This window comes from Anolis carolinensis, chromosome 1 (assembly GCF_035594765.1).
Source record: "Anolis carolinensis isolate JA03-04 chromosome 1, rAnoCar3.1.pri, whole genome shotgun sequence".
In the NCBI taxonomy this organism is placed as follows: Eukaryota; Metazoa; Chordata; class Lepidosauria; order Squamata; family Dactyloidae; genus Anolis; species Anolis carolinensis.
The window spans coordinates 63,322,879-63,335,944 of NC_085841.1; the positions used below are offsets into that span (position 1 = coordinate 63,322,879).

The 13,066-nt window shown below is 38.7% G+C and overlaps 1 protein-coding gene across 1 annotated transcript in view; it reads right to left on the minus strand.

Moving 5' to 3' along the window:
• Positions 1-3,392: 3,392 nt before the first annotated feature.
• The window catches only part of abcb10 (ATP binding cassette subfamily B member 10), a 28,856-nt gene continuing 19,182 nt past the window's right edge, over positions 3,393-13,066 (minus strand). The window contains exons 8-13 of the mRNA XM_003215868.3: positions 12,681-12,890; positions 9,986-10,065; positions 8,886-9,066; positions 8,073-8,116; positions 5,137-5,171; positions 3,393-3,872 (exon numbers count right to left, since the gene is read on the minus strand). Of these exons, the coding sequence (XP_003215916.2) occupies positions 3,611-3,872; positions 5,137-5,171; positions 8,073-8,116; positions 8,886-9,066; positions 9,986-10,065; positions 12,681-12,890 (812 nt within the window). The 3' untranslated portion in view covers positions 3,393-3,610. The remainder of the gene's footprint in view (positions 3,873-5,136; positions 5,172-8,072; positions 8,117-8,885; positions 9,067-9,985; positions 10,066-12,680; positions 12,891-13,066) is intronic.

The following is a 13,066-nucleotide window of genomic DNA, read 5'->3' on the forward strand; positions in this document are numbered from 1 at the left end:
ACGCGTGGCCGGGCACAGCTAGTTTTTATATATAAATGCAAGGTTTTCATGGGATATGTTGTGTCCCCATATATTTCATTATTACAATTTATGAAGGTCTCTATCTCATAAGGGGTTGGTTTAACTTCTAGTTTGCTAGAAACACTGAACTACTGTCAGAAAACTATACAAGTCTAAATACTGTCAACAACACATTAGGGAAGCGCTGGCCTAGTGAATCAATCCCTTGTACATAGACTCATAAAGCCTGAAATAAAAATCTGAGATCAGTTTCTACATTTCTGAAATTATAGTAGTCTTCTGTGTTTTCATTAGGCCCCAAAGTCTTTTGTCTGCTTCTTGTTAATATAACATCCCACTGAGCCATAAAAACATTGACTGCCTGTTTTGTACATTTCTACTTGACTCTATAAAATAATTTTCCTTGTTTTGTATATTTATTTACTCTATATACCACCTTTCTCTACCCCAAAGGGACTCAAGGTGGCTAATAATAGTGTTTGTATCAGTAATAAACATTTTGTAAGTAATTGATGGTAAGGGATCTCATTTGAATACTTAATTTTTAATTATTTGCCCATCTTATGGTATGTCAGTTTGAGAATACAGTAGAGTCTCACTTATCCAAGCTAAACGGGCCAGCAGAAGCTTGGATAAGCGAATATCTTGGATAATAAGGAGGGATTAAGGAAAAGCCTATTAAACATCAAATTAGGTTATGATTTTACAAACTAAGCACCAAAACAAAATGTTATACAACAAATTTGACAGAAAAAGTAGTTCAGTACACAGTAATGTTATGTTGCAATTACTGTATTTACAACTTTAGCACCAAAATATCACGATATATTGAAAACATTGACTACAAAAATGGCTTGGATTATCCAGAGGCTTGGATAAGCGAGGCTTGGATAAGTGAGACTCTACTGTAAAACTTTAATTTATACGTCAACATGATAAGTCTTTTAAAATATGCATCGTTTAAAACATGCTTTAGGGATTTTATAGTGTTTGCAAAATGGAAGTACTATATAACTGGCCCAAGAACTCAGAAAAATTACCTACTATCATCTACTGCTTTTGCTGTAACATGTTTCTAATCCCTTCCAGTCCTTTCTCCCAGAGATGTTATACAATTTCAGTTTATTTAGATAAGTTTAGCAATATTTCAAAGCTTATCCTGTTTGATAAAGTCATGCTCATTTGCTGTGTATCATCAAATCAGCTGTAAAGCAACCTTAAGATCTTAAGGCAGCTGAATAAGCCAGATTTTTCTGCATAGTTCAATAAAGATCCTAAAACAGAATACGTGGAATTAATGCATTTCTTGGACTGTTATCTTGATTTGGGCTTATGCGTACCTTAATAAAGAACTGTAATCTTCAATTTAAGTACTCTAATTTTCTCAAAGTTCTGATGCCCATTTGATGAAATGTATTATGTGGTAAAACTTTTATAACTATCACAATTGAGATGGCGAATGGAGGAATGTATTATCACACAAATCTGAAGTGGAGAATGGACACTGAAATGCTGTCTACACTGCCATGTAATGCAGCTCCAAACTATATGATCAGTGTAGCGTTTAATGGCTGTTTAATGGCATTGAACTGCATTTTGAGTCTACAACAATGGTTCTCAACCTGGGGTCCCCAGAAGTTTTTGGCCTGACAGCTGGTAAATTGGCTGGGATTTCTGGAAGCTGGAGATCAAAAATATCTGGGGACCCCAGGTTGAGATCCACTGGTCTACAGTGACCATATAATGCAGTTTTATTTTGAATTATATGGTGGATATGATGGAGGCCTAAATTTCATCTGCTATGAAGAAACAAGTGCATATGCCGAAGAGACAGAAATATTTCCCAAATGTATATAGATCCCCATCCTGCTGGCATTTGGCCAATACGTAGCAGAATACTACACTGGTTGGCAAACATTTCCTAAAGTTTGATAACAATGCTCACATTATAACTTAATGAGGTTCAGTGGAGAGACATTTATAAATGCTAAGGAGTGTTATTTCTGTAAGGTCACTCAGTGGACTGCCTTGGTTGAGCATGGAATCAAACCATGATCTCCAGAGCAGTAGGTCCAGCACCCAAAACACTACACTACACTGGCTCTTTACTTGCCTTTGTCTTCCTCTGAGACTGTGTGACTTGCCTAAAGTCACCCAGAGCCATAGTCAAAGGTTCAAACCATCTCAGAACAGACATCCCATTACTATGTATGTTGAGGGAACATTTCAAAACAATCTTCTTCTTCTTCAATCATATAGTCGTTTCCGACTCTTTGTGACCTCATGGACCAGTCCACACCAGAGCTCCCTGTCAGCCGTCGCTGCCCCCAGTTCCTTCAAGGTCAAGCCAGTCACTTCAAGGATACCGTCCATCCATCTTGCCCTTGGTCTTCCTTTTTCCTTCCATTTTCCCAGCATCATGATCTTTTCCAAGCTTTCCTGTCTTTTCATGATGTGGCTAAAATACTTCATCTTTGCCTCTAATATCCTTCCCTCCAGTGAGCAGCCGGGCATTATTTCCTGGAGGATGGACTGGTTGGATCTTCTTGTGGTCCAAGGCACTCTCAGGATTTTCCTCCAGCACCAAAGTTCAAAAGCATCTATCTTCCTTTGCTCAGCCTTCCTTATGGTCCAGCTCTCGCATCCATAGGTTACTATGGGGAATACAATTGCTTTCACTATGCGGACCTTCGTTGCCAGTGTGATGTCTCTGCTCTTCACTATTTTATCAAGGTTGGCCATTGCTCTCCTCCCAAGAAGTAGACGTCTTCTGATTTCCTGGCTGCAGTCTGCATCTGCAGTGATCTTCGCACCTAGAAATATAAATTCTGTCACTGCCTCCACGTTTTCTCCCTCTATTTGCCAGTTATCAATCGGTCTGGTTGCCATAATCTTGGTTTTCTTGATGTTTAACTGCAGCCCTGCTTTTGTGCTTTCTCCTTTCACCTTGGTGATAAGGCTCCTCAGCTCCTCCTCACTTTCAGCCATCAGACTGGTATCATCTGCATATCTAAGGTTGTTAATGTTCCTTCCAGCAATTTTAACTCCAGCCTTGGATTCAAAACCATAGAAGGGATTTACTTCTAATGACTTGGATTCTGTTTCAGAAGATTTGCAAATCTAGTAGAGGAAATTTTTAATTTTTTGCTTTTTAAAACAAAAGCAGAGTTTCAGAATGTAAGAGTTAAAAGAGCCCTCCTTCTGTAAGGAAAATGCTCTCTGAACTGATCTCCGGTATTTCTTAAACGAAATACCAGAATTACACATTTAATTTCTCACCATCTATTAAATGGAAAAGGATTGTGCTTCCAAGCTGTCAGATTTAAAAAAGAGTAAACATCCATATTCATAAATCAAAGCAGCATAAAATATTTACATTGTAAAAACAATTTACTGTTTTATATCTTCACAAGAATAGAATTATAATTAGATTCTCTGAATAAAAAGTTTAGTACAACCATGTTTTAAAATACACAGGAAAAATATAAACACATTTATTATACATGAATTGAAACATAATTTAAAATTACTTGGAAATGCGTTACATTTCCATTTCTTATATTATTTCATTTTTAAAGTCTTTTTTTTTTCAGGATTTTACATTTAATGCAACATTTTCACTGTGCTGGATAAAAGACTGTTTCTTCATTAATTTGCTGAAGAGTCCATTTGGGTTTGCAAGCAATGTTTCATGTTTTCCACACTCAACAATTCTTCCTTGATCAAGAACTGCAACAGAATTAGCATTCTGAATAGTGGACAGACGATGGGCAATTATGAGAACAGTCCTTCCTTCCATGAGTCGATCTAATGCTTCTTGGACAAGGAATTCATTTTCAGCATCCAATGCACTAATTCATGAACAAAATGATGAGAAAGCATATATTATTGTCCTACATCGCACTTTAGAACAGTTACGTTTACTAATTTTCTTTCATTTCAGGTTTTTCATAACGTGACAATATGTTAAGAGTATTTACATACATTTCTTTTTTAAAACAACAACTTTATTTCTGTGTAAAAATACACTTTCTGATAAATCAAGTCCCTGCTGAAATCCAGGTAAGCACACATATTTTTAATCTGCAAGGTAACATACTTCTTTACACTTTTGTTTCAAATCTGTTCTCATATTAGACTTTTTACTAGCCCCAGAGTGAATCTACATTGTAGAATTAATGCAGTTTGACACTACTGTAATTGCTAGGGATTGATGTCAATGAATCATGGGAGCTGTAGTTGGCTAAGGCATCTGCACTATCGGGCAGAAATGGCTAAAGACCTTGTAAAACTACAACCTCCATGATTCTATAACATTCAGCCATGGCAGTTAGAGTGGTGTTGAATTGCATTAATTCTACAGTGTAGATGCAGCCCACAAGTCCAGCTTGATTCTGATTGGCCCACTTTTCAATTCTGTCCGTTTTGTACACAGATAGTTTGAGAAATGCATAACCAGTCGAAGAAGTAGTTCATTATCTCACTAAACAATTATCCCTTTCTAAAACTGACTGACCATCTCCAAGTCATCTATCAGGAGCAATTGTTTTGTCATAGCAATCATTTATCCCCTTGATAGATGAGTTTTTGCTGATAACTGTGATTGAACATTCTAAATATTGTAGATACAGTGGCTAGATTGAACTCAATTAGTTTTCTCCTTGTAAGTGGTTTTCTGTATTATAGAATCATAGACAAAAACCTTGATTTTAATATTCCAACAATATTTCTTATCTCTCACACAAAAATGATACCCACTTATAGTTGTTAATGATGAGTTTAGTACTTCGGCATTGTTTGTGTGTTTGGCAGCTTATTAAACTATATTCAAGGATTTCAACAGAGGCAATATTTTACTGGGAATTTCATGCTTCCAAGAAAATATCATGCCCAATGGGAACCTTGAATTCTTTCTGCAATGTGTTAACAAAGAATATGTAAACTCCTTTGATGCAAATTCACAGAGACAGTAAAAAGTGACAGTGTTCAATAGTTAACAGATAAGATCGATAGTAGAGATGCCAATCCATCCCTACTGTCTTGGACATGGTTGCTTTTCTTTTAAGTAAAATATTTTCCACTTTGTTATTATATTGTGTCACTTTTATTACTTACCTTGTCGCTTCATCAAGAAGAAGGATTTTTGGATTCTAGAAAACAAAATTAATTTGATTTTATATGGACAATATTTTTGAGAGGGAAGTTTTAAGACTGCAAAATTTAGTACAAGAATTGGAATGCAAATCAATTTATATCATCAGGAAGATTAATCTCAGCGATTTAGGGGCCCCTGGTGGCACAGTGTGTTAAAGTGCTGAGTTGCTGAACTTGTGGACCAAAAGGTGTTAGGTTCAAATCCCGGGAGCAGAATGAGCACCCCAGCTCCTGTTAGCCCCAGCTCCTGCCAACCTAGCAGTTCGAAAACATGCAAATGTGAGTAGATCAATAGGTACCGCTCCAGCGGGAAGGTAATGGCGCTCCATGCAGTCATGCCGGCCACATGACCTTGGAGGTGTCTACGGACAATGCTGGCTCTTTGGCTTAGAAATGGAGATGAGCACCAACCCCCAGAGTCGGTCACGACTGGACTTAATGTCAGGGGGAAACCTTTACCTTTACCTATTGATTTACTATTCATGTGAAAACTGCACTGTGTAGAATGGCGTTAATTCGACAGAGACAAAAGTGGCAGGTGTACCAATACTGAGAAAACCAATGCAATATTGAAAGTGATTGTGGCAGAATGATAGTTTCTCAACTACCATGTGCGTTTCTTTAAGGATATTATTTCCCACTTTGATAATGATAATGTTAAAGCCAACGTCATTCATAACTGGTACTGGCCACAGTTAGATACTGTTTCAATTCATTCGTTAGATGAGAAAAAATGTGATTTAAAACAGATTTTCATGAATAGCAGGGAGTCATGATGAAATCACAACATTCAGAAGATTTTTTTTCCTAAAGAAATGTTTCCTTAGTTTTCACATGTCATATATTTTGAAATGGTAGTGTCACATATTCTCTCTTAAGTTTCGTTGCGTGTACTCATGCATGCACTACTTGAAAACTGAATTTCTTTGAGAAGGCATGTAGCTTGAGTGGCTTTAGCCCCCCCCCCCCCCCCCCCGGCCGAAATTCTCAGGGTGGTCTGCGAGAAGGCCTTACATTTATTATTTAAACTGTTATGTTTATTCATATCATGATCTGATCACCATGCACAATATATCACATTGGGATAACGATACAAAAGGTTTGCTGGGTAGATACTCTCCCACCCAGGCTCAGACCCCCCCCCCCCTCGAATCAAAATCCCCCCCCCCCAATCAAAATCCTGGCTACAGGCCTGTCTGAGGTTTCTCAGCTAGAAATAATGTACAAGATAATAATAATAATAATAATAATAATAATAATAATAATAATAATAATAATAATAATACTTTTATTTTTGTATGAAGCCTTCATCTCCCAGAAGGGATTTGGAGCGGCTCACATGGGGACAAGCCCAACCAGATCACAACATCATAAAATAAGCAATTTAAAGCACAACCATCATACTTAAAAACAAAATAAACAGACCATAGTTTAAAATAGCATAAACTATAAAAACATAAAAAAACCCGATCTTAATCAAATAAATAAGGTGTATGGGTCAGATAAAATGCATGGGGCAGGCAACACAAGGTGGGGGAAATGATCTTGGGGTGGAGAATAATTGTGAGGTGCCAGAACAGATTTCAGATCTGAATAGGAGCCAGGATATGGAGAACTTGTCTAATCGAATGCACAGCAGAACATCCATGTTTTTAATTGTTTATGGAAGATAGAGGGGATATTATTGACTAGGGACAGTTAACTTTATTCGATGTTTAAACAAACTGGGGAGAAAGGAGGCTGCTGTACGTCAACTTTAGTAAAATGAAGAATGTGCAAAACAAACATTTTCAGAAGAGTGCACTGTGCTGCATGTTCTTTTAAAAAATAAACAGACAAAAGTATCTAAAATTTGTCAGAATCTTTCTCCTCTCATCAAAAGACAATCCCCAGGTTACAAACAAGATAAGATGTGTAGATTTATTCTTGTTGAATTTGTATGTAAGTTGGATCAGGTATATTTTTAAAGTCTAACTCCAGCTCTCTCTGTGTGTGTGTGTGTGTGTGCAAACTTTGAATAGCATAGGGAGGGGTTAACACTCTTGTAATATTGGTTTTGCTATCTGTTCCCCTCTGTTCAGGAGATTTCACCTTACTTTTACCCTGTGACAATTGTATTTCAAAATGTTTGGGTTGTGGAAACAAGGATTGGTGATAAAGTTTCAGTGGAAACACATTTTTCCCATGATAACTCTTCTAGGAGTGAATGTCCCTTTCTAGGGGTAAATTTCTCTCACTACCTGTTGTCTCTCCCCCGTTTGTAACTAGGAGTCGGATGTTTGTAACTTGGAGACTGCCTCTATACAGATAAGCTTGAGGTAAATATCCTACTTAGATGGCATTCCATACTAGATATTAGGATTTCTCTGACAAAAAATCCTAATATCTGAAAAAAGGACAATGCATTATTGTTTGGTATTTGAATATTACCAGGATATGATCACAACCAGATTACAGAGAAGATAATACATTCAGCAACAGAGGGTCCTTGAAGTGTCTTCTACTATGTAAAGTCTAGAGATTTTACTACTAATATGCATGAAAAATAATCAACAAGCTGTAATTATTGTTACCAAAGAGCTAGCTATTGTTCTTAGGGCAAAAAGTATAATACTTTTGACATCGTGATTAAAATTACTGGTAGTTACTTAACAGGCCCATTAGAGGCTGCTCTCCGCAGAACTGGCTGTTCTAGAAAAGGCTGTAGAGCAGGTTCCTGATTTTTAACTCCTCAGAAATGGCAGCAGATTGCAGAGTAACACATTCTCTCATTCTCTCTATATATCTCAAACATGATATTATTATAACTACAAGATTTCCAATTTAAAAAATGCAACTCCGGAGAAAGATTTTTGACAGTATTATTCTCATTAGCAAAATAGGCAAAACAGGCTTACCTTGAGAAGAGCTCGGGCAATTGCAATTCGTTGCTTTTGTCCACCTGTCAATAAATAGAATATTTATTTATTTACCCTATTTAAACCCCGCCTTTCTCACCCCAAAGGGGACTCAAGGTGGCTTACATATGGCACAATTCGATGCCTTTAAACACATATAAACTATAAACTTAAAATATTTTAAATTTAAAACATATAGACATTTAAACATTACAATCAGTTAAAATCACGCCATCGAAGAAATCGTGGTCTAAAGCCATTCCATGGTCATTATACATATTAGACATCTATTATTGCACTGCACAGATTACAATTCTTTTTAAAATACAAAAACCTAACACTTTCCCTTGTCTTAATTAAACTTCCAGCTTAAATACTGTAGAGATTCTATGCTCCCCACTAATTTACAGAAAAAGTTAAATATTTATAGATAGAATCACAGAATTATGAAGTTGGAAGAGACCTCAAGGACATCCAGTCCAACCCCATTATGCCAAGCAGAAATAAACAATCAAACCATTTTCAACAGATGGCCATTCGGCCTCTATTGAAAAGCCTCCAGGAAAGGAGCTTCCACCACACTCCCAAGCAGCATATTCCACTGCCAAGAAAGTCTAATGGTCAGGAAATTCTATCTAATGTTTAGGTAAAATCTCTTTTCCTGTATTTGAATCCATTGTTCCGTTTTCTTTCTAGGGCATCAGAAAACAAGCTTGCCATCTTCTCAATGTAACATTCATCCATATAGTTTAGCATATTATCATTTGAAAGCATTAACCACATAAACACATTTTCAAAATGGCAACCTCTTACCTGAAAGAAGAACTCCTTTTTCACCAACTAAAGTATCAAATCCTTTTGGAAAATTTTGGATAAAGCTAAAAGCATTTGCAATCTCTGCAACTTTTTCAATTTCTTCCATAGTAACTGCAGAGGGGTTTTCCGCACCATAGGCAATGTTTTCAGCGATAGAGCATGAGAACAGAATGGGTTCCTAGCATGTGTGAAAGCACAGAGAAAAGTCACAATATATAGTTAGGGAGTACAACTACATGCAACAAACAGGATGAAAAAGTAAGCACAATATTCTTTAGTACACACTGAACTGTTCAAGTGTGACTTTCAAGAGATGGAATTCAAATTGATAATGCAAAACAACCCTCCAATGTTTCCAAAAGTCTGTCCAGTGCTTAGAATGGCAAAGTACAGTAAGAGGTTCTTCGTATAAAGAGAAAAATGAATGAGAATAAATAAATACTACAACAAAGAAACACAACTTATCTAACTCGGGCAGCTTACAGGGAGGTTACTACCCCCTTGTTAAGCCAGCTCCACTGGCTGCCGATATGCTACCGAGCCCAATTCAAAGTGCTGGTTTTGACCTATAAAGCCCTAAACGGTTCTGGCCCAATCTACTTGTCCGAACGCATCTCCTCCTATGAGCCAGGAAGATCCCTGAGGTCATCTGGAGAGGCCCTGTTCTCGGTCCCGCCTGCCTCACAAGCGTGGCTGGTGGGAACGAGGGACAGGGCCTTCTCGGTGGTGGCTCCCCGGCTGTGGAACACCCTCCCCAGAGATATACGGCAAGCCCCAACCCTTTTGAGTTTTAGAAAAGCCTTAAAAACATGGCTTTGTGCCCAGGCTTTTAACGAATAAATGATAAAGACGACCCAGATTGTTATATGGATAAAGTTGGAGGATATTGGACGAACGGATTTTAAGCATATGTTTTATGTTTTATATTTTATACTGTATTTAATTGGTTGTAATATATTTTTATATGTTGTTGTTTTTAATGATGTATCGGCATCGAATTGTTGCCAATTGTACGCCGCCCTGAGTCCCTCCAGGTGAGAAGGGCGGGATAGAAATATTTGAAATAAATAAATAAATAAATAAATAAATCTTCTTACCTGACTCACCGTTCCAATTTTAGTCCTGAACCAGAGTGGGTTTAGCTGACGAATATCAACACCATCAACAGTGACCACGCCTTTAAAAAGTTAAAAGGATCTTGTTAGGTAAAATTTCAGATTCCAAATTTGCAAAGGAAAAAAAGAACAGGAAATATAGAATGAAAAACAAAAAACACAGATACAAGTGTTGCAGTGGTTTATAACAATACATTTCAAGTAGCTTTATGAAATAAAAAGATGGGGTCTTTCATGTCAATGTGAGATTTGTGTAATGAGAGTGTTTAAATGTAATTTGTGCCATGCTTGTATTGCAGTCAGATTGCATCATCCAGAGTGTGTTATAGTGTGTAAAGAGTTAATCACTAATGAGCTATGATGACCTTGGTGTGTGGCTGGAACTAGGGAGGATCCAGACACAAGAGTATGTGCATATCTATTGCGTCAGTTCAGTCTGTCTTGAGTTCGAGTTGAGTTTGAGATCTGTTGGAGAACAGATTAGTCCTGTGTTTGTTTGTCGTCTGCAAGTAAAGCTTTGTATATTGCTTTTACTGACGTCTCAAAGTGTCGCTTCATTCTGCGCTCCATTGCTTTTCATACTACTACCGCTGCGCTGCAATACTCTGACATTTCATACATTTTTATATTTCCAGAAAAGAGAATATTTTTCTCTGCAGCAATGTGAACTTCTATAGAGGTCTCTATTTAATATGATTCAGATAAATATGTGTCATATCCAATTACCATATTTGCTCGAATAATGAGCACCTCAATTTTGAGATGCACATTACAAAACAAGGATTTGCCAAAGAAGAAAGGAGAAGCAGCACCCTTTCACCAAGCAGAGACTGTTGAGTTTGAGGAGAACGGGGCTTGGGGAAGGAAGCTACTGCTCCTCCATCAGGCTGAGGCTGGTGATGGAGGGGCACAGGTACCTTTAGGCCTGCGAGTCTACGGCACCATAGAATGTAATGCGCACCTTCATTTTGGTGAAGCAATTAAGCCAAAAAAGATGTGCATTACATTTGAGTAAATACGGTGATTTATAGGACTGAAGGGATGGCAAATCTCACAAGAATATACAGAATCCATACTATCACTTGAAATGAACCCCTCAGAATACGTGTAAAAATACTGGGTGAACCTAATATGTATCTCTGAAGCTTTTTCATACAGTTCTTCCTTATTCAGGAACAGAAATGAGTTTCATCTATCTCTTCAAAAATTAAATAATGGTTATTGACCTTTTTATTAGGTGCTACTCCTTCCACAACACCCTAACACTGCATTTTCCCTCAGTAGTCACTGCCTTGAGCAGATACACAAAACTCCTACATCTTGTCGTTTGGAATTCATTGTGGAACTGAAGAATGTATTTCTTCCCTCTCAGGAGGAAAGTTCTACTCAAGTAGTATGAATCTATAGTCAGGCTCCATATACACCAGTGGTTCCCAACCTTTTTTGACCAGGGCCCACTTTGACCAGGGCCCACTTGACTGCGAACCACTCTCCAACATTTGTACCAAAAGGATTACCCATCAGTTTTTGATCAACTTTAGATTGGGTTTGGTTATTTGGGATTTGGACAGACCACATCAGATCTAGTTTCTGGTACAGAACATATGCCATCCAGTAGTCGCCATCTGCTTGCAGAAAGAAGTCTCTCGGGACTAAGGAGGCTTATTGGGTGGGAGGGGCTGGGAACTACCTCCAAACACACATACACACACACACCCTCATTTCTGGGAGCAAAACCACAGTGCTTGGGGCCAAGTGGGGGGTGGGGAGGGGGCTTTCATACAGTCCCAGGAGGAAAGAGGAGGGAGGCACATACACACAAACCTGAAATGCCAATGGCGGTCAAATATCCCCATCTGCTGCTGCCCCTGATGCTCTTTCTTCCCTGACCTGCCTCTTTCGCCTTCCCTCTCCTTGGAGGCAGGCTTGAGGGCCTTCCTTCCTTCCTTCCTGCCTGCCTGCCTGCCTGCCTGCCTTCCTTCCTTCCTTCCTTCCTTCCTTCCTTCCTTCCTTCCTTCCTTCCTTCCTTCCTTCCTTCCTTCCTTCTCTCCCTCTCCTCTCCTCTCTCTCATTCTCCAACAGCTCCGGGGAAGCCGCGAGAGGGGCAATGGCACTGGCCTTCTTTCTCTCCCTTCTTCTCTCTTTCACTCTCCAATGGCACGAGGGAAGCTGTGAGAAGGCAAGGGGCAGCAGCACTGGTCTCCTCCCTCCCTCCCTCCCTCCTCTTCCTCTCCTCCTCTCTCTCGCTCAGTGGCACACAGCCCTGGCCGTGGACCTGATTTTAAGTCTTGCAGCCCACCCGTGGGCTGCAGCCCACGGGTTAAGAACCACTGGCCTACACTGACCATTTAATGCAGTTCAATGCACACTGCTTGAGCAGAAATAGCTTCAAACTGCAGTGGCCAAACAGCAAAGGTGCCTTGAATCCCTATTACTAGAAAGATGGGATAGAAATAAAGATAAAGATGATGATGATGATATTCCACAAAAGCACTCAAAAGAAAACCCTTTTATGTGCACCAGTGTTTTGTGGTTTAAGTCACCATCCAGCCCACAAACTGGTTCCAGGGTGTCCTGTATAATCATCGGCACAGCAAAGCCACTTTCTTCAATACAGTTTTGAAACAGCATTTTATGGTTAGTATGGATGGCCCCAACATTACATACAAATTCTTACCTGAGATGGGATCATAAAGCCTAAGCAGAAGAGACACAACAGTAGATTTGCCAGAGCCGCTTGGGCCAACCAAGGCCATGACAGAGCCCGCTGGGATGGAAAGGGTAAAGTCTTGGAAAATTAAAGTTTCTGGACGAGTTGGATAGGCAAACTGGATATTTTTGAACTCTAGAGCACCTTTGAAAGCATCCTGGTTTAACATAATGCCCTCTAAATGGGGTGGGGGTGGAGGTGGGAAGAGAGACAAGAATAGAAATTTTCAAAGATATCCACATATAAATACATTTTGAATGAAGAAAGACCCATTTGTCCAAGTAGCCTTCATTTTAGTACCTTGACCGTTTTATGTTCAGTAACATCATTGTTAAGCCAAAGGGTTTGCTTTC